The sequence below is a fragment of the Rattus norvegicus genome, chromosome 13, assembly GCF_021556685.1.
Source record: "Rattus norvegicus strain SHRSP/BbbUtx chromosome 13, alternate assembly SHRSP_T2T, whole genome shotgun sequence".
In the NCBI taxonomy this organism is placed as follows: domain Eukaryota; kingdom Metazoa; phylum Chordata; class Mammalia; order Rodentia; family Muridae; genus Rattus; species Rattus norvegicus.
Window position 1 is genome coordinate 93367898 of NC_141546.1, and position 27984 is coordinate 93395881.

Genomic DNA, 27984 nt, shown 5'->3' on the forward strand with positions numbered 1-27984 from the left:
GCCTGGTATCCCTTGGCTCAGTGTTGATGAGGAGATTTTAAGGCTTGGGAAAATTGCAATGCTAGAGTGGGTACTCTGTGTAAAACCTAATCCTCCACAACGGGAAGACCCAGAAGAGGAGCCCTTCACTAATCCTACAAGACACAAAACAGTGAGGGGCGGCACCAGCACGTGAGAAGAGCTTCGTTGTTGTCCTTTTCTTCAGGGCAGACCTGAGGGCTGGAGATGCTGCTGCAAAGTTGGATGAATTAAATGCAATGGGTTCAACTGGGTCCTGAAGTAGCAGGGGCCAGGTGGCCCTAAATTGCCAACAGCAAGGTGATCCTAGCTATTGTAATGGCAGCGTAGGCAACCCAATGGCAATACTGGGCTGACCCATAATGGACAGCACTGGCAAAGGAATTTTTATCACGGTGTCACCTGTGTGGACCTTTGGTGCTGGCTAGTCAATCCTGATGTTTCATGGCATGAAACAGATTAAACGAACAAACAAATGTCTGCATTTTTGTTTATCTGTATAAGCAGAGACATTCTCAAACGAATGAAAGAAAGGCTACATTGGACTGTGGCTAATGGGAATCGCGGCCTGTAAACCAATTTCTAGACTTGAGCCAGTTTGCAGACCCAGAACCCCTTGTATGAGGGGGTGCCCAGGTTCCCCTGAGGAAGGAGCTTGAAAAATGCCTACAGGTTTTGATGTTCTCCAGTCCTTCCCTTGAGGGACCTTTTACAAGGGCAACTGTACACTAGGAGAAAGAAAGTATTCAGAATTTATGGGGTCTTTTGGATACTAGATATGAATTGATGCTGACTCTGGGAGACATCGAGGAACATTGAGGCCCCTGAGTTAAAGCAGGGGCTCATGGAGGTTTGCTGATTACTGGAGTTTTGGATGAAGTCTTACTTGCAGTAGGTCCAGTAGGACCCCGAACTTATCCTGAAGTGATTTCTCCAGTTCCAGCATGTATTATCGGGACAGACATATTTCCAAGTTGGCAGAATCCCCACATTGGTTCCCTGATCTATGGAGTGAGGGCTGTTAGAGTTAGAAGGGCCAAATGGAACCCAGTGATGTTGCTTCTACCAGGAAAGTGGAGAATCAAAGACAGTATCACACCCCAGGAGGAATTAGTTTCAGAAATTAGTGCTACCATCAAGGACTTACCACACCTCCCTTTAACTCTCCTCTCTGGTCAGTGAGGAGACAGATGGATCATGAAGAATGATAGCTGACTCTTGAAAACTTAATCGAGCTATGACTCTGATTACAGCTGCTGTACCAGATGTGGCATGTAGATTAACACATCTGGTACACAATATGCAGCTTTGGTCTAATGAATGCCCTTTTCTTGGTACCTGTCCATAGGACCACCAGAAGCAATCTGCTTTCATTGGCTAGGCCAGCACTATACATTTACAGTTTACCTCAAGGATATACTAACTCTCCAGCCCTGTGTCAGAAATTAATTAAAAGGGATTATGGTCATCTATCTCTTCCACAAAATACTACCTTGGTCCACTAAATTGATGACACTGTGCTGATTGGACCAAGTGTGCAGGAGGTAGCAATCAGTTTGGACTTGTTGGTAATACATACGTATGTCACAGAATGGGAAATAAACCAACCCAAAATTCAAGAGCCTTTTAGATAAGTAAAATTTTTCTTAGGAGTCCAGTGGTTTTTGACATTCAGAGATATTCCTTCTAAAGAGGAAAGGTAAGTTACTGCGTCTGGTCCCTTCTACCACTGAGAAAGAAGCACAATGTTTAGTGGGTCTGTTGGATTCTGGAGACAGCACATTCCTCACTTAGATGTGTTACTCCAGCCCACATACCAAGTGACTCAGAAAGCTGCTAGCTTTGTGCAAGGCCTGAAACAGGAGAGGGCTGGCTCTTCACCAGGTCCAGGCTGCTGTGGGGTCTGCTCTACCCCTTGAACCAGCAGACCTTAACGTACTGGAGGCAGATAGGGATGCCGTTTTGAGCCTCTGGCAGGCCACTATAGGAGAATCACAGAAGAGACCTTTGGGATTTTAGAGCAAGGCTCTACAACCATGTTCGTTTAAAGGGACAGTTCTTGGCTTGCTATTGGGCCTTAGTGGAGACTGAATGTTTTATAATGGGCTACCAAGCAACCATATGATATGATACTCAACATTATCTGATCTACCAAGCTATGAAATAGAACACATAGCAGCAATAACAATCCATTATCAAATGGCAGTATGGCAGTGGAATATACATGATCAGGCCTAAGCAGGGCCAGAAAGCAAAAGCAAGTTACATGAAGAAGTTGCCCCAAATGCTTATGGTTTTTACTCCAATTACAATGGTGTCTGCTGCCAAGCATGCTCCAAGAGCCTCATGGGGTGTTCCTTCTGATCAGTTGACTGAGGAAGAGAAAACATGGTTCTGTTACACTGATGCTTCTGCTATGTTATGCAGGCATCACCCAGAAATGGGCAGCTGCAGCATTACAACCCTGAAAGACACCAGCAAAAGGAAATCTTGACAGCGGGCAGAACTTCAGGCAGTACATGTGGACATACTTTTTGTTTGGAAGGAGAAACACCCAGATGTACAATTGTTCACTGATTCATGGGCTGTAGCCAAGGGTTGGTTGGATGGTCAGAGACCTAGAAAGTGCATGCTTAGAAAATAGGTAAGAAGTACACTAGGGAAGAAGAATGTGGATAGATCTCTTCAAAATGGCTAAAGGACGTGAAACGACTTATGTCCCATGCTCATCAAAAAATGACTTCAGCAGAGGGGGAGTTCAATAATCGGGTAGATAGGATGACCCGTTCTGTGGACCATCAACCTCTTTCCCCAGCCATCCCTGTCATTGCCCAATGGGTCTGTGAACAAATGACCACGGTGGCAAAGACGGGGGGGGGGGTTATCCATGGACTCAACAACATGGATTTCCATTCACCAAGGCTGACTTGGTTACAGCTAGATCTGCCAGAGCAGAGACCAACCCTGACCCCTAGATATGGTACCATTCCTCATGGTGACTAGCCACTGACCTGGTGGCAGGCTGACTACATTGGATCACTTCCTCTGTTGAAAGGATAATGGTCCATCCTTACTGGATCAGATACTTATTTTGGTTACGGATTTGCTTTTCTTCATGTAATGCTTCTGTCAAAACTACCATTGGTAAACTTACAGAATGCCTCATTCACTGCCACTGTATTCCACACAGTATCATTTCTGATGAAGGAACTCACTTCCCAGCCAGAGAAATGTGAAGGTGGGGCTATGATCATGAAGTCCACTGGTCTTACCATGTTCTTCCTAACCTTGTAGCACCCTATAGCAGTTGGCCTGACAGAAAGATGGCATGGCCTTTTGAAGACACAGTTGCCATGTCAATTGGGTGACAGCAGTCTGGAGGGCTGGGGCAGGGTTCTCCAGAAGGTGGTATATGGTTGAAATCAGTATCTAATAATATGGTACGGTTTCTTTCATAGCCAGGATCCATGCATCCAGAATGGGGAGTGCTTCTGCCAGGAGCCACAACAAACATTCCATTGGACTGGACACAGATATCCCCCTGGTCACATTGAGCTTCTAATGGCCTTAAGCCAACAAGCTACAAAAGGAGTAAGGGTGTTTAGAAGATGACTGATTCAGATTACTGAGAAAAAAACTGGATTGCTTCTCCACAATGGAGCTAAGAAAGATTATATCTGGAGTACAGGAGACACTTTAGGGTGTCTCTTGTGGTACCATGTCCTGTGCTTGAGGTCAGTAAGGAATAACAACAGCCTAATACAGACAGGATAAGAAAGGTACGGATTCTTCAGGAATGAAGGTATGGGTCACTCCTCCAGGAAAGGAGCCAAAACCTGCTGAGGTGTTTGCTGAGGGTGGAGGAGACACAGAATGCACAGCAGAGGAAGGTAGCTACAAATACCAGCTAAGGCCCTCGGCCAGCTACAGAAAGAAGGATTATGACCAATGTGAGTATTTTCTGTTATATTTTGTTAAAAATGTGGCTTGTATAGAAATTTTTATTTTCTTTTCCTCAACTTAAGAAATATAATATCAATTGAGAGAATTTTAGTTGTCATACTTAAATTTGAGAAAATCAAAAGAATGCCCTTCAAGGAACACTGCCACATTTTGTAAAATTTGTAATGTGTTTGTGGTTGTATGAGAGATAGTTATAACATTTTAGGTAGAATTACGATCTTGTTGGTTCACCTGTGAGGGATTTTTTTCTTGATTAAATCATTTGAAGTAGGAAGACCCACTTTTAATATGGGTCTTTTGGGGTAGGAAGATATATCTTTAATTCAGATATTTTTAGGTGGGGAGATCCACATCTAATCTTGGCTGCACCGCCCGCTGGCAGCCTATGTAAGGATGGAAGGAGGAAGCTTTCTTTGCTTGCTCTTGCTCTGCTTTCTTTGCTTGCTCCTGCTCTGCTTTCTTTGCTTGCTCTTGCTCTGCTTTCTTTGCTTGCTCCTGCTCTGCTTTCTTTGCTTGCTCTTGCTCTGCTGGCAAGTCCATTCCTTCATGGGCGTTAGAGTCTCCTACTTCAGAATTCCAGCGTATGCTGTAGACCAGCAAAGACATCCAGCATTGTGACCAGATTCTTGGACTTTTTGTTTATAGACAGCTATTGTTAGACTAGCTGGCCTATAAGCCACTTGAATAAATCCACAATATCTATTCATTCATTGTATCAGTTCTGTCCCTCTGAACTCTGCGGTCTAGAAAACCCTAATACAGGAACTGTGCCTCCCACCTACAGCAACACCAGGGCCAATTCAATGCATACCTCATTATATGCATTGAACCTACCAATGCATACCTACTATGTGCACTGAATCTACCAATGCAAAAATACCTACTGTGTGCTAGGTCAGTCATACAGGAGACAAGTGTGAACAGAACAAACTATTCTACTACATCATCATCTACAACAGAATGTTCTCTAACCTTGGCCACAAAGTGAACCAGTACAACACATAGCAGTAGGACAACCCATCTGCCCTAGTTCCTCTCGGGCCTTTCTGGGGTCCTGATCCCCACCTCTGGTTTTCCTTCCTTCCTTCTCTACCACTGGCTTCCATTCTGAGAGCTCAGAGGTATAAGCCAGGCTTTCTAGCCCTTTATTTCAAATATGAAGGTATAGTCTTCGTCAAGGGTAGGGGTGGGAGCAGGTTGTGTCCGAGAGGACTGGAGAGTATGAGCATATACTTCTGGGGGGACATCAAAGCCACTGAACCATTTCTTACATGGAGGGATTATGTATATGTGATTTATAACAATAAATGTGTTTAAAAATATAAACAACCAAGAAATACCCCAAACTCAAAAACTAACAAGAAAAACAGAGAAAACAGAGCAAACAGTGAACTTGAAGAAAATTAATCATCTAGCAAATGAAAGAGAATTTAAAAAAATACTTAGGTTTCCAAGATGCATAATCTACAAAAGCTTTAAAAAAGGGATCTATCTGTCTGTCTGTCTGTCTGTCTATCTATCTATCTATCTATCTATCTATCTATCTATCTATCTATCTATCTATCTATCTATCCATCCATCCATATATATATATGTGTGTATACACACACACACACACACACACACACACACACACACACACACCAGAGGTCAAGATTGTATTCTTGTAAATTAAAAAAATTAATTTGATGAATCCAATTAATGACCTGGAAGATAAAATCCCAGATAGCCTCTAGAACACAAAGCAAGAGATGTGTGGCATAAACACAGCTTAACAAGTGACTGGTGTGTCTTCAGAAAAACAGAGAAGATGAAATTAGAAAAGAAAGTAGACAAATTTCAACAGAGATAATAGCAAGACAAGAGTCTTTAAAACAAAATGGCCTTGCATGAATGAAAGCAAAGAATGCTTAGGCCTAAACACATCAAAGAGCCATTCCAGGCCACTCTGAAGGACAAAGTGGGCAGATCAAAGGAAGTGAGTCCAACAGGCTCCTGAGACAATGCTCGCAGAAGCCTGGCAACAGGTCTTTGTGCCTGTCATTGAAAATGACTTTGAATTGAGAATTTTATATTCAAGTCCTCTGTGGTGAGTGAGAGAGACAAGCTTCCATCTTCCACAGTCAGAAACAAGGGAAGCCAGCTACAGCTCAGAGAATGAGAAAATCTGTAGTATGCTGTTTGATGTGCCAAGGAAGTCAATACAAGAAGAATGCCTTTTTAGTGTTAAGCGTGATGAGAGTTGGAAAAACATATAATACATTTAATTAGGCTTATCTGTTGTTTATTTATTATCTGTCTGTCTGTCAGGGTTTTGAAGCTGCAATGTAGTCAGGACTGACCTTGGGTTCCTGACAACTCCATCTTTCCAGTGTTGTGATTATAAGGGTGGACCACCACCCCTGGCTTATTTAGTCCTCTCTCTCTCTGTGTGTGTGTGTGTGTGTGTGTGTGTGTGTGTGTGTGTGTGTGTGTGAGAGAGAGAGAGAGAGAGAGAGAGAGAGAGAGCTAAAATAATTTTATTAGATAAAAGTTTGAAAATGTTACTTAGGGGATCAAAACAAACAGGGATGATGTCAAGAAGAATTCGACAGCAGTAATGAAGGGAGAGAAGGGAAGCGGATGCAGCTGGGGAGGTGGGCTAGTAGTTAGAGAAGCGTCCCTCGTCAGTCATCTGGACTGAACAGTTCCAATGACACGGACAAGCAGCTGCTGGCAAACTTACACATCAGGAAACTGTATTATGAGCTGGCTTTGGATGGGGCCTTGGTAACAGCAAAGTGACCTGAAACCACTATTCACAAGCTAAAGGGGCGACAGGGGAGGGGTACATTATCTCCATGCAACTTAATTTGGAAAACACGTTTAAAGGACGAAAGTGGGTGCCTGTGCTTGGGGCCCTGGGGACAGAGGGTTCGTGGATAATCAAGAGGCAGGTCATGGGGACTAAATAAGACTCTTTGACGGTGATGTTGTGTTTCTATAAACCCAAATAGACTACACTGTGTTCACACATCTCAACAGGGATTAGCGCCTGTTCTTATTGGTTATTTTTAGATTAAAGGTTGTCTTCTCATGGAAAGCTCATGAGTGCGAGGGGACACTTGCTTTCTTTCTGTTCTTTGGGTCTCTGAGGGCCTGAGCAGGTGCCTCCTGGCTTTCTCTTTCCCACTCCCTGGTCAAGTGAAAAGGGCCACACAGTGCTGGCAGGCAACACTGAGCTTACGAACACATGGTGGTCAGTGAACCTAGAGGAACAGAGCCAGTCAGGGTGGAGAGGGGTGTTTGCAAACTGACAGATAAAAACCAGCTTTAAAAAGGCAGCTCCTGCCCAGAATGGCTTCTACTCTAGGAAAGCGCAGCCCCCCAAACAGATCTCCCAGTTCTCCAGCCTTGGAAGTTTGGATGTTTTTAGGGCCTAAAATCTATCTTCTTATGGTTATAAACTATTTTAATTTAAAATCTACGTCCTACAGAATGCTTTGCATATATTAGCATATACACAGATACCCCACAGATAACCTGTATAGAAATAGATGTCCTTTGTATTAACTTACTGCTACCTAGGCTCCAAGTGTAGACTTTTGATATGCCCTTGCCATATGCAATGTACCAACCAAACGTTTCTGATTAAAATGATGGTTTTGAGGTTGGTTTAGTCCCCTGGAGTATTATTTATTCTCCCCCTGCTTTGAATCCCTTGAAAAATATGATTATATAAGTTCTATTTATCCATCTTCTTCACTGAGATAAAAATGATGACTTAGGACCATTCTTTTAAAGGGCACTTAGAGGCTTATCCCTACTCATTTCCCCCAAAGGGTCCATCAATCTGCTAATAACTAGGGAGCAGAAATGGCTGCTTCAAAGGTATAACTAAATCTTACCAGTCTGTAGTTTTCTATCTAGAGAAAATGACCTAGACACACTTTCAAACTTCTGCTGAGATCCAGGTGCTCTCTCCTGGTGACATCTCCAACATGAACAGAGAGCTGTCTACAGACAGAGAGAGATGACGCACACCAGGGGCCAAAGAGCCTTTGCAGAACCTTCTTCACACTCTTGAGTAGGCACGCCAGCTCTGTGACTTCTGTCCCACAGATGTGACCTTGCCTGCCTTCCAGATCCATCTTTTCCTCTTATAATTAAGTCTTCCTTTGAAGCAGCCAGCTTGGCCCAAGTCTGCTTTGCTGCTGAATCCGAGATGTTAGGAATGAATTGGCTCTTGCAGAATTCCCATGCTGCTTTCTCTGTGGGTCTGGTTTATTGGCCTTTGGATCTCTTTCCACCCTTTGAATTCTTTTCTACATGACACTTCGCGAGGCTATTTCTGCATGGAAGAACATTGTAGACACCATCCCTCCAGTTATCCTCCAAGTTCCTGGAGGATGGGTTTCCCATACCAAACCTACACTCCTGAGGGAGCTGCAGTGCCCGTCTCTCTTATAAGTGGTCTCTGTAAAATGCATACTGCTAAACAGGGCTCTGGGGAGCACAGAACACATCCTCTGTTGTGGGGCTAAAAGGGTGTGAACCAGAGGTGTTGAGAGCTGTCTTCTTGTATGCTGTGGGAAAGGAGGGAGGGAAGGACAGTGTACAGTTTAGCCTGTACCCTTGTGCCCTGGATCCTGTAACTTTTGACGTGACTCTGACTGGAAAGCTCAGTGGGCAGCAAGTGCCCTTCTGTGTGTGCACACGAGTCTGATTTCTGTCAATCGTGATGGACTGGTTCAAAGTCCATCTACAGTGGGAAGGCAGGGTGGGGATGAGGTAGGGGGGAGGGAGAAAAGAAGAGAGGGGAGGCTAGAGACACTGGAGACATGTCCTTCAAAGGCACATTCCTCCAATTAAGTCCCACCTTCTAATAGTCACTCAGCTATGAAATCATTAACAGATCAATCCCTTGATGCAGAAAGAATCACCATGGTCCAATCAACTTTGACTACTGTGGGACCAAATCTTCAACACATAAGCTTTTGGGGCCATCGGATATCCAAACCAGAACTCGAGTTCCCTCTGACTCGAATGCTTTTCTAAAAGCAGTAGAATAAATGTGCCTGAGGGTAGAGCTTGAGGCCATCGCTCTATCATTAAAGAGCAAGTCATGAGGGTACCAGCCTCTTCCTCTAGAAGGCAGGGCAGGCTAAGCTCTTCCTCAGTGGGGCTGTGGGGGATGGGCAAGTTGCTTGGACCACAGCAGGCACTTAATAGATCATAGCAATCAGCCTTGGGTTTAAGGGTACTGAAAGGTGAAAGAGGCTCCTCGGGTCCTTTTACCTAACTTGTCTAGAAAGCCGGGGCTAACGAATAGCACAAGATGCTTTTAGAGTTGGCGAACTCGATTTATCTCACTCTGGGAAGACATTACAGCGATACTCCCCATTACAAGTGAGAGCGGATAGTTTCCTCTTTAATTCTGAAGGGCAGTGTTGGTATGATTGGTGTCCTTTGTGTAGACAGAGCAATTTCTATCATCCATTTCACTCTCTGCAGAGCAGGGTGCTGTCGCCACCCCCCTACCACTACCAGAGCAGTGACCTCCCTTCTTCTGTTCTGGTTGCCCACTGTCTATCTCAGCAGCTGGCTGTGCCTCCTCCCTCGGACACGCTGAACAATGAGGGCATTAACGGGTTTTTCATGGCGATCTGCTTTAACAAGCTCAAGGGCTTCATCGTAACTAGTTCAGAGGGTGTTTTTCTTGCTCAGAGTAAGTTGATGATGTCGAAAGCTGCAACCACGATTCTGAAGGACATTTGCTCCACATCTCCTCATTTCTCTCGAGAACCTCTTACCGCTCTTTACGGATGTTATCACCATTCTCTACTCTCATCGCATTTATGAGGCTTGAGAAATCAGCCTCCTTTGTGCAAATTAGTTGACAGCCCACTCATCCATCCCTGGGTGAATTTCTAAAAATTCAATATGGATTTTATTCAGAACACACAAACAAATGGCATGGAATATAGGTACTAACCGCATTTTTATAACCATAAAGCACATGCTTTATATGTAATAAACATTTTTAAGCCTTTCAACATTATATCTATCATTTTCTGTGTAGACACACACACACACACACACACACACACACACACACACACGGCCTACTTTCTCTTCTAAGAGGTAAGAAAAGGAAGAGAAATAGCAGCTCTGTAGCTAGCTGTTAGGGCTGCCAACCACAAGACTGATTCAAGGGGAGGAGGGCACCGCATCCCTGAAGATTCCCTCAGATCTGCTCTCTCTCTGCTTATGCTGCAATTGGTTGTAATAAGAAAGGGAAGATTTTTCTGTCAGAAGAGCCAAAGAGCTTCTGTAACCCTTGGGGGAAGTGTAAGAGAAAAGTGAATTGGAGATGGAAAATGTGTTTATTCTGGGAAGCCCAGAGAGAATTTCTCAGTCCACACGCACTGCTCACAGACAGGGCTGAACACAAAATAGTACAGGTTTCCAGTGATTTGGCCTCAAGGGTGGAGAATGGCTTTCTTCTTGAGAGTTTGTCCAGCTTGGTAGGATTTGAAGGAAAGGGGCATTAATATCTTTGACCCAGCATAGACAAGAGAATGCCAGAGAGAAATATTACCCACCAAGACAAGCCAGACCGGCAAACAACGGGGTTCTCTGGTCTGCCCCATGAGCTGGCACAGGAAGCCACAGAACTCAGCAGTAAGACACCGTCCTGGGGCATGAGTAATCTGAGTTGGGGGCAGGCAGTAGGTGATGGTGCTGGCTTCCTTCCTTGGCCAGTGTCTACATGGCTGGTTAGAAAGGGAGTCTCCAGGGTGAATCTAGTTGCTCCTGGCCATGCTGGCAAGGGCTGCTGCCTAATCTTAGAGCTCCGAAACTCAAATAGTGGCCCTACAAGCTAAAAGGCTATTACTTTTCCCAAGAATGACAGGTAACTTCTATGAGACCCACACTCATGAAAAAACAGATGCAGAGGGACCAATCCTTGGGATGGGTAATTTTTACAAACAGGGAGGCGCCAATGTTTGAGCTGCATATAGACCACCAAGAATATGGGCCAAATTCAAATCCTTCTATAATCCCTTATTCGAAGACCTCAAAACGAGACAGCCTTTGGGGGGTAGGATTTTTAAAGAGGTAATTGGGTTAAAATGAAGTCTTTGTGGTGGGCCCTAATTCAATTTGTGTCTTTATAAAAAGAGATCGAGACAGATAGAAAAACCTCTGGGGCACCCCTGTACAGAGGGGTACCATGTGGGGACATGATGAGAACATGTTGTTAAGGCATCCTGAGCGAAATAATTTACTAGGTTTTATCAGAGTGTAGCAGACAGGTGCCAAACTGGGGCCAGCAATGCTAAAGGGAAGAAGGCCTTAGCTGTACACAGCCCTGTCTATGTCAGGCCAGGGATGCTAAAGGGAAGGCCTTAGCTGTACAAAGCCCTGTCTATGTCAGGCCAGGGATGCTAAAGGGAAGGCCTTAGCTGTACAAAGCCCTGTCTATGTCAGGCCAGGGATGCTAAAGGGAAAGCCTTAGCTGTACACAGCCCTGTCTATTTCAGGCCAGGGATGCTAAAGGGAAGGCCTTAGCTGTACACAGCCCTGTCTATGTCAGGCCAGGGATGCTAAAGGGAAAGTCTTAGCTGTACACAGCCCTGTCTATGTCAGGCCAGGGATGCTAAAGGGAAAGTCTTAGCTGTACACAGCCCTGTCTATGTCAGGCCAGGGATGCTAAAGGGAAGGCCTTAGATGTACACAGCTCTGTCTATGTCAGGCCAGGGATGCTAAAGGGAAGGCCTTAGTTGTACACAGCCCTGTCTATGTCAGGCCAGGGATGCTAAAGGGAAGGCCTTAGCTGTACACAGCCCTGTCTATGTCAGGCCAGTGATGCTAAAGGGAAGGCCTTAGTTGTACACAGCCCTGTCTATGTCAGGTTTCAAGGAGACGGAACAATGAATGAAATGTTAAGATCAGTCAATGAATCACAGGAAGCAAAAGCACTTGATCCATCGCTGGTCCGGCCATCTCCTCAGGCTCTCAGTTAACTGCTCTCTTGAGGAAACCCAGAAGTGGGCTAGTCACAAAAGGACTAGCAAAATGGCAGGTGGTGCCGCAGCCATGTAATGTTGACCTTCTCTGGGTTACAGAGACCTCCTGACTTACAAGCATGTCATGGCCACTAGCCACCAGCCATACTTTTCTTCTCTTCCCGCCAACCCCGTTCTTACTGATGGGAAAGGACAGACACCTATCTGAGCTGGAATCTTGCTCCCTTGGCTTCCTCTCCTCAGGACAACTCCTTTCTCCTGGTTCTCTGTGGCATAAGACTGTGGACATCTACACCCAGTGTTCTTTCTATTGCTTCTCTGCATTGGCCCCAGGGGGGCTCATACAGTGTCATTTCCAGGGACACAAAAGTACTATTTATGACTAACATGAGTATCAATGAATCTCACCCTAGGCTTTGATTAAGGGGAGGGAGAAGACCCTGATATGTTTTGAAATAACTTTAGATCAGGACAACAACAACAACAACTACTTACCTCCACCACCACCACCACTATTACTACTACTACTACTACTACTACTAATAATAATAATAATAATAATAATAATAATAATAACAATAATAATACATGAACAGATTTATCTTATTCATATTCCTTTTAGGATGAAGTGGTGGGGGTACCCTGGTGGGGAGTAGGGTACAATTTGGTGACTACAGCTACCCAAATTTAAAATGACCATGACTTAAACTAGAGCAGGCGAGCAGTTAGGAATTTGTACTGATCTATTATGCAGATCTGACAATGTCACCACACAAAGAGGAATCAAATGGTTTGATCTCAATCGTAGCATGGTTTGATACAATGAACAGACTGGAAATAAAACTGTGGCCTGATTGTGAGATGACACAACATATATCTGTTATGAGGTTATGTATACAGACACTTTGCCTTGTGGAAGACTTAATAAAAAAAAAAAAGGTCTGTAGTAAATTGAACCATAAAGTCATAAAGTTAAGTAAGATCTATTGGGTAAAAATAAGTGAGTCGCAAAGCAGAAGCAGGGGTTGAAAGCAGTGGGCTGGATGAAGATGGCATCTGGACACAGTGTCCTCCAAGGTCAGCAGTTCAAGCTTACTCAAGGTCACGACTGACAAAGTGCTCAGTTGAGGCTTGACCTCAATCTGGACACAGCAAATAGTAGATTGACATTGTCAAATTATTCCTGCAGATAGAAATCCAGTCACAGCTCAGTAACCCGGGGCCTCACTGTCTGTGTCCTTGGCTAAACGACAGCAAAGGCCAGCCTAGAGCAGTCCTAGGCCACTATGAAGGTGACTGACAGCACACGAAAGTCATCACCATCTTCCCATTCTCTTCTGGTTCTGAGACTGTCAGGGGCTCTCACCCAAAGCACCCGCCATTTTCACTTGTCCTGAGCTAAAAGGGAAGGGGCAAAGTGTGTTCTGTGAGTCTCTTAACTGTGTTGGTTCTAGACTGCTCATCACACTTGCTCTACAGTCCCTCTGATGGCAAAAGGCACAAGTCCTACTCACTGGAAGTGGGCTGGGGCAGCATGCTGCAGAGCCATCCCTCATAGAGCCTTAGGGAGGAGAGACTGAAGCAGGCTTGAAAACCTGTCTCTGTGCACAAGGCCAAAACACACATTTACAGGGAGCAAAAGCACTTTGAAAATGCTTTGAAAAGCCATGAAAATGTCATCAACAGTTTCTCATACATACGGGAGTGTACTGTGGAGGCCTTGGCCTCACCTATGCAGAAAGGGTCTGTTTGACTTGAGTGCTGGTTGGTCAAACTGACAGCTAAGTGGAGCTGGGTTGGTGCTGTGCAGAAGTCTCTGTGCATGTGTGCAAAAGAGGATTCACAAGGCAGTCAGGACAGTGAGAGCTTACTGGTGGGGCAATTTAAATGGCTGTTTTGAGTTGGACTTGGCAGGGCTGCCTGGATGGCAAAAAAGAAGGGAATGATGGGGCAAGAATCTGCTTCAAAAAACAGACAGCCAAGGGATGGGGGACCAGTGCTGCCACAGGGCCTTGGAGAAAGGCAGAATTTCTCAGTCTGTAGCTCCTGGCCTGGGTCCATCCATTCACCATATTGCCTGTGTTCTAGGCTCCTGAGGCCAGGCCCCAGCCTTCAGAGACCGAGCCAACCATCACATCACAGACTGCCTGCCACGTCAACGCTCAGTACGGCTCCGAGAGAGCAGCCTTATCTCTCTGTATTCAGTTCATTCTTTCAGAAAACCCACAAAATTCCTCACCCTGAACAGACATTCCACTGCTCATGGGAAAGTCTCTGGTCTCTCCCCTCCAGGCAGCATCTTACAAGTTAGATTAGAGCTGACTCACAGGCAGCCCCAGAGCAGTTCACCACGAAGGAACAAAAGCAGCCACCTGCCAAAAGTCTGGAAACACCCTTGGGTCTGGAGACACTGGCTGGCTTGTGGGTCTCTGACACCGACATGTTTATGGGGGCCTTGGCTCTCGTCAGGTTCTTCTCAGCCCACAACTAGTTTTGACCCAGATCTGACTGCTGACCTAGGGTTACACAGGATGGATATCTCTTTCAATATTGATGGCCTGAATCCTAAACCTGCTTCTGTTCTTGATATGCGGATGGAGGTACTCTCCCCTCTCTGCTGTCTGTCACCCAAGGTTCCCCTCCTGAGGGGACAGGCAGTGCCCCACCTGTTTCACTCAGAGCCACTCCCTGTACCTGTTGTCCCATGTCCCATAGGTCTAGACAGGGATTCTCCCCGTGTCTCACTTTCTTTGGCTAGGCCGTGAATGTATCATCTGTAGACTGGGGAAGTTTACATCTTCCAGGAAAGGTTCCCTGCTCTGCTGACACTGTCCCTTTTATATCCCATGTATCCACTGTCTTCATTGCGGCGACCTGTCCAGCGCTGGGCACTGGGTAACTCTGATTTCAGATTATTCATCTGCCCTGCATTCTCCCTGCTGGCTTGTTCTCAGCCTCAGTTTCTCTTCTTTCTCCCATGGAAAACTTGCTGCACTGTCCAAACCTTTAGCACTTGACTTCAACCTCCCTTTCCTGTCAGAGCTCTCGACATTATAAGACTACCTAGGGTCAAACACATACATGCCAGGAGGAGCTGATCATAGGCCAGAAAAACATAAATCGCCATCAGGTATGGTGGCATATTCTTGTAGCCCAGGACTGGGAAGGGAGCTGAGGTAGGAGAATTACAAGTTGGAGGCTAGCCTGGGCTACAGAGCTAGGTTTTGCCGTCCAACACACACACACACACACACACACACACACACACACACACACACACACACGTGCATATCTGCACAACACACAAGGTAATGAATTACCCATGGTTCCCCAATAGTTTCTTTTCTGATCTAATGACTCACTGGAGAAGAACAGCCTCCTATTCTCTCACCTGATCGCAAGATGGCTACCAGGGCCAACTGTGCACGTAAGCAAGCACTCTGACAAATGACAATTCTGACAAACAGAGGAGACCCACCCCGACTGTCAACCCAAGAGCATCATATCTACCTCCTTCACCTGCATCTGCAGTCCAAAGAGAAGACCGAGTCACATGCTCCTCCCCAACTCCTCCCCACCCCCGCTTGTCCTCTTACTGCAAGCCTCGCACTGTCTTATAATCACCCATTCCACGCAGCAACAGTATTTAACTCATTTCTGAACAAGCACAGTGCCAGCATCCCGGAAACAGCCTTGCCAGTGACCGATGGATGTGTGGTGAACAGACAGGAATGAACGAGACAAGGTTTGGTTGCGTATGCTAAACGCTGGTGGGCATGCTTGATAAGAAAGACTGGCTTAACAGTGGAATGGCTTAACAGTGGCCATCCACCCCGTGGCCACAGTGGAGACAGCTGGGTCTCAGCCCTGTCTCGCACTCACCGGTACGGCTCCATGGTGCGCATGGCATAGAACAGCGCCTCCTCCAGCATCCCCAGGTTGATGCAGGCGTCCATGGCACAGTCGAGCACCTTCAGCTGGTAGATGTTGATGTCGGGAAGACGTTCCGAGTTGCTGTTTATGATCGCCTGGCACAGGGCCAGAACCTGTTCCCACTCTGTTATTAACTTAGTTAAGGACTCATTGTCTTCGTCAAGAAAGCACAGAGGTAAACGGAGCCATCTAAAGGGCTGAAGAGCTTCCAGGCATGGGAAGGGGGAGGCACACAGTATTTTTGCACAGAAGCCTGGAAACATACTTGAGAGACAAAACCACGTTCAAGTGGCATCTTAGCGAGATAAATCCTGTTTACACCAACAAACCATTCTCTAAACCCTTCAGGAGAATTAACATTCCCAAATAATCAGTCCTTCTCTGCACTTGTACAGGTTTCCTTTCAACTTAGTTGAGAAACGAGTGAAGGTGTTTATTAAACAGGACTAAAGTTTTAGTTCGGCTCCCAAGTATTTACTGTGGAATTGTTTCTGTTTAAAAGAATCTGTTTGGAGAAGGCAGAAGCATGTGTTTGCTTCTGACTCATCTGAGTCCCGGGCATGCATGGAGCCCAACCCACACCAGTGCACAGGCCTGCGGCTGGTGGGCCGGCTGAAGAGACACACTTGTTTATAGTGAAACAAGGTGACCCAAACCTATAGTTAAGTCAGCTCATGTGCTCTCACCTGAAACCCAAATACTGGGAGAACATAGTAAAGTCGGGGTGTGATGGTGCACGCCTTTAATCCCAGAACTTGGTAGGCAGGGGCAGCTGGAAGTTCTGAGCTACTGTGAGCCCCAGAGTGAGCTCCAGGACAGCCGGGACCTCATAGAGAGATGGGCAGAGAGAGAGAAAGAGAGAGAGAGAGAGAGAGAGAGAGAGAGAGAGAGAGAGAGAGAAGAAAATATTAAGAACAGTTTATATAAGTCCACCTTGAACAAGAGAAAACGCTGTCTTAAGAGCAAGGAAAGCCATTGCTCAGTGGCTCTGACTTTCTGATTAACCATGTGCCAATTAAGGCAGTAATTAATGTCGTGGAGCCTCCCCATGATATTCCGCTCCCCATGAGTTGCACCGCATTCAGGATGGCCTCAGACCGCTGGCTCCACTGACCCATCTGCCTCAGTCTCCAGAGTAGTGGGCCTACAGGGGTGTGGTGTCTGGTCCAGCTTCTATCCTCGCCACTGCAGACTGAAACTCCACCCTCTTACAGAGGCAGCTGGAGGACCGGAGCCATGGGGTTTCCTCCACCAGACTGCTGAAGGTGCGTGTGCACGTGCGGGACTCGGCTGGGGTCATCACGCTCTGCTGTTGTGTCGAGCCTGGACGTCTCCCTGCCCCGCCCCCTCCCCACCGAGGTAGCGCTGTACTATTCTGCTTTGATATTAGAAATCCACTTGGGGAAAAACATGTGAAGATTCAGACCGCAGAAGAAACAGTATGGATCCCGGCCGTCGATAAAGCTTGGTTCAAGCCTAAGCTAATTCTGTCCTCTGTCAGAGTTGGAGCTTTGAGAGAGTCGAATGCCTTGAGGTAGGCTGAAAATAAAACGCCCATCTCAGTAAAAACCGAGTGAGACAGTGTGTCCTAAAATGGAGGGAAATCTTTTTGTGTCCTCTCATGAGCTAGGTGGAGCTCTCTGCGTGTCGTGGATATGGTTGGAAAGCTTACTGGGGTATGCAGTACACGTGGCAGAGGTGTGAGTGCCTTCCTCTCTCCTTCCGATCACAACCCCTGAGCCTGACAAGCCGAAGGGGAGAGGATGGAAGACAGTCATTTCTCCTCTGCTCCTGTCTCTTCACAACTCCACCTCCCATGAGCTTCCCCTAAACTGTGACTCAGGCCCTCTTCATCGGCGTCTTAACCCAGCAAGCCTTACCCTGGAGGCTTGTGTACACCCTGAGGCCCATGGTACGAAGCTCCTTCACTCCTCTGCCCAGCAAAATCTACCTTTCCGCTGCTGGTGCCTGCAGAGCCCTGCTCCTAAAACACATCAGTGGGTCCTTCCAGCGACTGAGCCACACTGGGAACTGGGAATATGTAGCTCCCAGGAGAGATGTTTCCTCTCAACTAAGGCACAACACCTTACTCCAGAACGCCATTCTCCTTGGGGAGAATTTCAATCTGAGGGCCCTTTATGTCACCTCTTAGGGTGAGTCCTGGCTCCGATCCCAGAAGGGGTCCTGAAGATGGTGATTTGAAGTTATTGACAGTTGGTGATTTTCCTTTGTATGCATGTGACACGGATTTTTCAAGTTTGCAGAACGAATCCCCCAGAGGTTGGGGGAAAGCGGTTTCTTAGGCAATACGCTGATTTTGAAACAGATTGTGGTGCTGACCTCTGTGGCTTTTCATTCTAGGATTAGATGTCTGACGAACTGTCAGGAGGAATGGCTGTCTCTTACACAATGCCAGACATTTCTGTGGCAAGGCCTGAGCCTTGTTGTAACACCACTTGCTGGATCCCCATTGTTTCTTGTCTACTCATTTCCATAATATGCTCTGTCTCATGAAGAGGCTGAGGTGGGTGCCTAACGAGTGGAAACCAGATGTGATAGTCTCTGCTCACTCCTGGGAACACATCTGCACCCCCCTCCACCAGGCAGCAAAGGACTTCATACCAACCTCCCTCCACAACACTGGCAGCCACCTCCTGGCAGACAAGGTTAAGACTCCTCATGTAAACCGTTCTGGGGAGTCCAGAGGGAGGAACGATTTTAGCTCCAAGTCTCTTCCTAAGTTAATGCAGTCACATACCTGCTCAGATTTAGCCTTGCCACCTGTGGTGTCTACTATAACCGCTCTTAGCTGAGCTCTTAGCTAAAGGGACCCGAATGCAGGATGGGGGCTTTCTGTCAAATGCTCTGAATGACTATAGGAGGGTGGGGACAGATGGACACACAGACAGACAGGGAATGAAGTCACTTGGGAATAAGTTGAGCTTCTTAAGACAGGATGCCAGAGCAAGGTCTGTACGCATCTAGCCATTCTACTCTGCCTAGTGTCATTCTGGGCCACTTTGCATAAAAACTAACCCTATGCCCATTTCCTACCGGATGGAATGCTGGCCAGCACCAGCAGCATGTCTATCACCTTCTGTATCCACCGAGGTGCTCTCCTTCATGGCTGGCCTGAATGAAGACCCACTCACCTCCCCAGATACAGTACAGTCATCACATCCTTTAAAAAGCGTTATCTTTGCCTCTCTCCTCTCTCTCTCCCTTCCCCCTCCTCTATGTATGTCTACATATGTTCACCAAACTATGTATTGGGTTATTCTGTTTTGCTTGATTATAGTGAACTATCTGATGCAAAATACCGTATGAAGCAAAGATGGGCTTGTGAGTTATGGAGGTTCAAGTCCAACTTTAAAGGGCCCATTGTGAGCACCCCAAATGGCAGTGGTGGGAGTGGGCGTCAGAATAAGCCTGGAAGCAGAGAGAGGCAAAGACCACAGGACCTAATGGTTCCCTTAAAGGCATCCTCCCAGTGACTTCCCAGAAGGCTGTTGTGAATTTAGGTTAATGCTTGTAGTGTGTTAATTGGGTTCCTGAAATTGCACAAAAGTCCCCCCCACACTGAGGGTCCCTGCCCCCAGTTGGTTCTGATTGGTAAATAAAGTTGCTGGCAGCCAATGGCTGGGCAGAGAGACAGAGGTGGGACTTTGGGGATTCGTGGGCAAGGAGACAGAGAGAAGGAGGACTCTACATAGGCTCAGCCACCTCCTTTCCTATTTTATATTGTGAATTTCTATGACTACAGCCCAAGATCACAGTTGTCTCTGGGGAGTTATGACATACTCGCACACTTTATTAAATTTCTTCTACTTGCCGAAGCAATAGGGTCCTTTCACGTCCAAGCTTTGTGCATGCACATTTACATGCTTCAACTTCTTGCCCTAAATAGAAGACTTTACGTACACTTTTGTTGAAGCTCATCTTCTGAAATTCAGTAGCCATCCAAATCACCAAGCATCTACTGAGCTCTTCATTCTACTGTCTCTCCTCTGCTTCCCTTCCGCCTAGCTACACATGCTTGGAAAGTCTCTTCAAAGTACTGAATCAAAGGTGAAGGAGACAGAGCCCTCAGAGTGACGTCTGTGTCATTAGGTCATTGAGTAGGAAGCCTGGATCCGCTAGTATCCAAATGTCTTGACTATGTCTTTTCAAACCCTCTAATGAGATCTAGGTGCAAGCTTTACAAAAATAAAACTGAAAACACTCCATGATTCAACGGATCGATTTGTTCTTAGCAAATCCATACAGCAACCTGGATGTGGCAGCCTTCTTTTCTATTTCCTATTAACCAACTACAAGTTCATTGCTCAGACTCTTAACAAACTCACTGAGCTCCTGATTCCTGTAAGTACATATTCCACCATTAAAAGGAGAACCGCTTACCTATCTATCTTCCCTGTCCTTCATGATTCTCTAACACTACGGAGTCCATAACTTACTTGCAGATTTTGTTCCTGCCTGGCATATGGTCAGCCCAAAGTGTCTGATGACCCTCTGGTGATCTTCCCATAGTCTAAAGTCTCTTAGCTGCAGTTCCCCATCATGCTTGTGCCCAAGTGGAATCCTCTATGGACAGGTGCCTTCTGTCTGTCCCAGCTTCTGTCTATCTGAATCCTGTCCCTGATTTGGGAGTCCCTTTACACAGTGCACTATGGGCAGGGCATCTCCCAGATGATGCTATCATATGGTGTCTCTCTCTGATCTGAACTTTGACCTATTCACGTTCCTTATCTTATATCCCAAGAAAAGGTATAATGGAGAATCCCACTGGTGCTGTTTTCTGGCTGGTTTGTAGGTCTGAGGGTCAGTGATATTAAATGGTAAAGAGTCACACATTCCTTTCCAGAGACTAAAGAGGTTACAGGAGGAAGGGGGTCTCTGAGTTTTACCTTGTGCATGAGGAGAAAGAGGAGGAGGAGGAGGAGGAAGAAGAGGAGGAAGAGGAAGAGGAGGAAGAGGAAGAGGAAGAGGAGGAAGAGGAGAAAACCAAACACCTACAACTTGCCTCCCTATTATTACCATTCACTGGTGGTAAGGTATTTGTAGGGCATCTGTGCTGACCTTGCTTTGGTCTTCCTGGGTGTCTCCCCACCACTGGGCCACTCCCCACACCGCTGGCTGGGCCTAGAAGCAGCACTTGCATGATCAGACTTTGCCTCGGCTCCACTTCTGGTAAAGCAGCAACCAGCAGTGCAGCTCGGCCTGCGGGGGAAAGGATACTCCAGTGCGCCTTCAGCTCTTCGATCTTTTTCAGTGATTCTTGAACCTCCTTCCATATTTGCTCGTCACCCGTCAGCATATCAGCATCCTGCTCGGGCCAAGGCAAAGAAGACAAATGAGCCAATTAAAACACGGGCAAAGGATTTGAACAGACAATTCTCCAAGAAGGACAAACAGATGGCCTACAAGCACACGAAAACACACCGGGCATCATTAATCATTAGGGAAGCTCAGTTCAGAACCACAGTGAGACGCCACCCCTGCTCGGCAACACAGCTCCGACCTGCTGTAGAGAAGCGAGGAACAGGAGGTGTCACTAGGGATGCCGAGGGGCTGAAGGCTGACGCTCCACAGGTGGAAAGACACAGCGAGTGGCGTGGCTTTGAAAAATGGGCTTTTCAGAAACTCCGACAGCTGACCTGTTTGTGCTCCTTACCAATATGCCAAGAAAATGTGGGATGAAGCACCCACATGGCTGGTGTCTGGTGGCTTGTTTGCTGAGAAGCTTCTAACAAACACAGAAACACCACGTCACCGATAGCATTATCATCTCCTTAGTTCTACCTCTAGGCTGGCAACCGTGAGAGATGAGAGCATGTTCAACCAAAACGTGTGCACGAATAACCATTAGAGCCAAAGGGGATGAGACTGAAATGCCCATCGCCTGATGATGCCAGGTAAATAAAGTCGGTACAGCAGGGTAAACTCATAATAAAGCTAATGAAGTATTACTGTGTGCTATAACATTGATGGGCCTGAAAAACAGTATTCTCAGTGGAAGAAGCCAGTCATTGTGGGCTGATGATATGGCTCAGTGGATAAATGTGGGTGCTGTCACACCTGATGGCCCTGGGACCCAGACGGTAGAAGGGGAGGACTGACCCTCAGACGCTGCCCTGTGATCTCCACATGTCTTTCATAACGTGCATGCCCCCCACTCTCTAAATAAAAATATAATAAGACTCTTAAAAAGACATGATTCCATTAATATGAAATACCCAGACTGGGAAATCCATAGAGACAGAGGCAAACTGGTGGTTGACTGGAGTTAGGGCAACTGGGAGAACTGGGGTGACTGCTAATGGTTGGGATTCCTTTGTGGATAATAAAAATGTTCTATAACTGACCATGATGCTGGTTATACAACCCTTGAGGAGACAACCCACTGAGCTATATGTTATAAACGCACTGAACAAAACAATACGTGAACTATATGTCAATGAACCTGTTTCTGAGGGAGTGTGAGAGGGGGATGTTAAAAACAAAGCTGTTATTTGGGAGGCTGGATGGCCCAGAGGTTAGAAACGCTTGCTGTTCTTCTGAGGGACTTGAGCTTGGTTCCCAGCTCCTATGCTGGATGGCTCATGACCACTGTAACTCCAACTCCAGGTGGTTCCGTGCCCTCTTCTGGACCCCAAGGACACCAAGACTCACAGATGTGTACAACTTCACACAGTCACATATGCACATAGTTAAAAATAAAGAAAATCTTTCTTCCAAGAGCTCCCATTTGTCAGGAAACTGTACAGTGACCCAGCATGGCTTATCAACACAGCTAAGAGAAAGAAGGCAAGTCCGCTATCCTCATGTGGACCAATCCCAATTGTCACAAAAAATCAGAGAGAAGCAAATATTTTAACATTAAAAGTTTCACATTCTAATGATTTTTTAAATGTTAAAAAAAATGAAGGAAAAAAATCCACTAAGATGGTGGGCTATCATTTATTAAATGTGAGCTCTTAGCTCATGAGCAGGTCTTCCACGTTTCCAGTTTGTTATTGTGCCCCTGGCACGCAGCTGAGTGCTGGGTACCAGGTAGATAGGTGGCCCTGTGCTGTGTTAGCAATTCTCTCCCACTTCATGTTCATGCAGCTCTTAGGAGGCCATCCCTGGTGTACTCATGGGTGGGCGTGCACACGGTCTACACCCCGGGCCAGATAGGGAAGTCCCCCTGGTCTTTAAGATACTGGAAAGCAATTATAAAAGCAACAGGAAAAAAAGTCTGGTGTCACTGCCCACTCCCCAATCCCTGCATGCCCAGTACTCCGTGTCAGGTCACATGGTACCTGCTACTCCCCACCCCAATGGCTGCATGCCCAGTACTCCGTGGATAAATCTTTGAGTCTGGAACTCGACTCAGAAAGACGTGATTGCCAAAACAAACAAACAAACGAAAACCCAAAACCAAAACAACCACAAAAATTAAACCACACAACACCACCGAAGCAAAGTGTAAGCGGTCTCATCCCCAAAGGCTGTGTTCACATCACGTGCTCCCACAAATCCTGCCGTGGCCTCTCTGGCATGCTCAATGAGTTGTTACTTCCTTACATCATCCAACAGGGTGGGTACTTGTCTCTTGCGACTATTCCTACTTAAGTTGCTTAAAACTACAGGCAGCAAAATGCCGGGCTCCTCAGCTGTACTTGCCACCTTTCAAGAGCTTGTGGCCAACTGGACAGCACACTGGACAGTGCTATACCCACAGGATGTCTTGTGGGACAGTGCTCCTGCAAAGAGGCCAATCACACCTCAGACACAACTCAATCCACCACTCAGCGTCCATGTTGCTCTGTGAGGTGTCCAGGAGGAGCTATGGAGGATGCTGAGACATGGTGAGAGTTGGGGATAGTCCAGGTGAAGGGCCGGCATCTTCCTGGAGACTCTCGGTGTGTCTCCCCAGGGACAGGCCAACCCCTGTGAGAACCACGGTGGGAATGAGTTCTGTGATGCCAGTGGGAAGATGCATGTCATCGGGGTGTTAGGGTCAGGAAATAAAATCCGAAGGCAGTGAAGGCCAGGAGAACACGATCCCTTGTGCAGCTGAGGTAGATGGTGTGTACACAGAAGCGAGAGCCATGAGTCTCTGAACCAGGGCTTTATCTGTTCTCTGTCTGTGCTATGTGCACGGGCAACAAAAGGTGACTTTGAAAACTATTCCATAGATGTACAGGCAGACCCAGCTCTTTGAGTACAAAAAAGGGATGGGTGTGTGTGTGTGTAGGGGGGAAATGTCTGTGGAGAGGTGCACACCAGTCTCCCTCTGCGTTCCTGCTCTAAGTTCATGTTCGTCTCCTAAAGTCTCCCTTTGACCATCTCATCCCCCCCACTTCAGCTGCCACAGTCATCCCTGATTAAATGTGCCTGTTTTATATTTATGAAATGGCAGTTTGAGCATCTAAGACAGCAGTTCTCAACCTTCCTAATGCTGCCACCCTTTGACACAGTTCCTCATGTGGTGATCCCCCCAACCATAAAATTATTTTCTTCGCTACTTCATTACTCTAATTCTGCTACTTGTATGAATCATAATGCAAATATTTTTGGAGCTGGAGGTTTGCCAAAGGAGTTTGCCCCACAGGTTGACAACTACTGCTCTAAAGAAAACAACTTGCTTGTTGATCCCTCTAGTGGACAGAAAAGTAGATCTCAAAGGGAACCCAGGTTCTGGCTGCCCAGAACCTGTGGTACTAGGTTACCTGGCAGACGGTCCTGAGTTGTAGAAGGGATCAAGTTCTTTACAGATGATTATAAAACTATGAACTATTTCAGATTATCCAAGTGGGCCCAATACAATTATGGTAACCTTTAAAAGTTGATGTCTTAGTTAGGGTTTTACTGCTGTGAACAGATACTATGACCAAGGCAACTCGCATAAGGACAACATTTAATTGGGGCTGGCTTACAGGTTCAGAGGTTCAGTCCATTATCATCAAGGCAGACACATGGTAGCATCCAGGCAGGCATGGTGCAGGAGGAGCCGAGAGTTCTACATCTTCATCTGAAGGCTGCTAGAAGAATTCTGGCTTTCCAGGTAGCTAGGATGAGGGTCTTAAAGCCCACAACCACAGTGACATACCTATTCCAACAAGGCCACACCTTCTAATAGTGCCACTCCCTGGGAGGAGCATATACAAGCCATCACAGTAGGAGAGTCTGAGGAGGAAGTCAGTGCGTGTGTGCATGCGTGCATGCATGGGGTCAGTTTGAAGAGGCAGGAGGGGAAGTAGCTGCTCACTTCTGCATGTCCCAGCTCACTGGGAGCAGGCGCTGGTTTTAAAGATGGCAAACCTAACAAAGGAACAATAGCTGTCCCAGAGACTGGGAAAGCAAGCAAGCTGACTCTTGCCTGCGGCCAGTGGGAAGGAAGGCAGCCTCGATCTCAAGCCTTGATTCACAAGCTGAGATAGAGTCAGGCTTCCGACCTAGAGAAGGGGAAAATAAAAGTCTGCACTGTTCTAAGCCTCTTGGTTTGTGAAGAGTGGAACCCAGCACACACATCTTCTGGACCTATGGCTTCTGGAGCTCTGCACACAGCCCTCCTCGATCCTGAAATTAATTCATTTGATCACTCATTAACTCTATTACCGTGTAATGAGTGCCTACTAGGAACGCTGTAAGCACTGGGGTAGAGCAGAAAAACAAAGTCAGCCAGTCACGTTTACACAGAAGGGATGAGAAAGATAGACCGAGGGAAGAGGGCTGGGAGTGGGGGTGGGGGTGGGGTTAAAGGGTGTGTCCAGGGAAGGTCTCAGAGAGAGGGATGCAAAAGGTAAGGAGGTAAGCAGATAGGAGTCATAGAGAGAAGGACAGCAAGTTGTAGCGGCACACTGCGGCAGGGGCAGACCTAAGAGTGCACTGGATAATGTGGCACAGCTTGTGGGCTGCAGTTTATGTGCATGGGCGTAAACCATAGTTTAGTGCAAGTTTACTAAAGCCAAACGCGGGTCTTTAGTTTCCTAAATCTGAACTCTTCTTTATGCCTTTCTCTTCCGAACACCTAGTGCTTCGAGCGGTACGGAGCTCAGCTGAATGATCTTAAAGTGGATCTGGAGGAGGGACTGTGCACTTGGAAATTTCTAGATATCTCTTGAATGGGTATCAACCCCACCTCCCCCCCCCATCCAAGCACACTTGTGGGATGTCGGTGCCTGGACAGTCCCAACGGCTTCTATCCATCTGCCAAGGCAGGACTGGAGGCTGCTAGTCTGTCTTTGTCTGTCTCCTGGGCTTGCTTTAAGGGTGAAACTTATCTGTGAGTAGATAATCTAAAGGATCTTCAGGCACGGTTCACTACTAGCACCTGAAAAATAGTATAGACATTATGTATATCATATATATATGTATATATACATATATATGTATATATACATATATATGTGTATATATATGTATATATACATATATATGTGTATGTATATATATATATATATATATATATATATATATATATATATATATATATATAGAGAGAGAGAGAGAGAGAGAGAGAGAATATATATATTCTAACGTGGACTCCAGACAAACCCAGTATGTGTGCTTGGGGTAGGTGACATTTCATGTGGGAATTACAACTGACTGTGACACCAGGAGCTCAGCCTGATAGCTGTTCTTGCTGGTTGACACTAAGCCTTTATTTACTTAACAAACGCTCAGAGTGTCTGAGAGCTGCTCTCCAGCATTTGATAACAGTGATGAGGGGGCTTTGTGCCTGAGCTGGAGGAGGCCATGCTCACAGCTCAGGTCTGAATCTAACACTTGCTGGAATGTTGCACTGTGGTCCATGTCTCTGCACTCAGGGTCCCTAACTCACTGTACCCCTGTCTGCTCCTCACATCCGTGCCCACGGTGGCGTCTGCCTCACCTCTCCTAGCAACAGGCCACAGGACAACACTCAGTTGTGTATATACACGAACGGAACTTCTGAATGTAAGCAGAGAAGCTAGTTGGGGAAGCAGAGCTCATGCCTTCTGTTCTTTTCAATGCGCAAATAGGAGAGAAGACTAAGTGTCCATCTCCCAGATCCTGAAGTAGGAGATCAATAAGCAAATATTTACATTTCTATTTTTCCTTATCAAACACATGAGCGACACTTGCAACCATTCAGGACGACTCACCTAGGAAAGGGAAAACCCTTTCTGAGTTTCAGCTTTACTACATCAATAATACTATAAATCTATTATATGTATTATATATTAAATGTATATATTTATTAAATATTAAAATGTAATTGACTATGTAAGTTAATATAAAAGGGCCTGAACAAGTGCCTCCCCATTTGCCTGTAGAAGACTGAAAAATTCTCATTTCGTGCTTATGTGTGTCTAAGGTACCGAATGGAATACTATGGGCTAGAGCTCAATGGCACAAGAGTTTGCCAAGTTGTGCCTGGCCCCGGATTTCACACCCAGCACTGCAAAAGTAAACGGAACAAAACAAGTTTTCTATAAATGACAAAAGATAACTCAGAGCACAAGCTGAAGGATTCCTGAGTGTTTCAGTGAGAGGTTGTCTTTATTGAGTCAGTTTATGGGCATGTATATGGGGGGGGAGAGATGGTCATCTTGACTATTGGTAGGGGAAGATTCATCCCTACATATGGGTGGCACTTTCTTACAGAAGCCCAGATAAAGAATGGAAGAAGGAAGGGTATTTTTTAATTAAAAAAAATGTTTCTTTGTTGGCTTGGCCTTGACTAGTAGTGAGGTCATCTCCTCTTAGCTTGGCCTTGACTAGTAGTGAAGTCATCTACTCTGTTGGCTTAGCCTTGACTAGTAGTGAGGTCATCTACTCTGTTGGCTTGGCCTTGACTAGTACTGAGGTCATCTACTCTGTTGGCTTGGACTTCACTAGTAGTGAGGTCATCTACTCTGTTGGCTTGGCCTTGACTAGTAGTGATGTTGTCTACTCTGTTGGCTTGGCCTTGACTAGTAGTGATGTCGTCTACTCTGTTGGCTTGGCCTTCACTAGTAGTGAGGTTATCTACTCTGTTGGCTTGGCCTTCACTAGTAATGAGGTCATCTACTCTGTTGGCTTGGTC

The 27984-nt window shown here is 46.2% G+C and overlaps 1 protein-coding gene across 2 annotated transcripts in view; it reads right to left on the reverse strand.

Moving 5' to 3' along the window:
- Positions 1-27984, reverse strand: part of Smyd3 (SET and MYND domain containing 3) — a 556924-nt gene that overhangs the window by 64860 nt on the left and 464080 nt on the right. For both annotated transcript variants that reach the window (NM_001025762.1, XM_087581431.1), the window contains 2 exons: positions 21165-21252; positions 15876-16050 (listed from right to left, as the gene is read on the reverse strand). In NM_001025762.1, coding sequence (NP_001020933.1) covers positions 15876-16050; positions 21165-21252 — 263 coding nt within the window. The remainder of the gene's footprint in view (positions 1-15875; positions 16051-21164; positions 21253-27984) is intronic.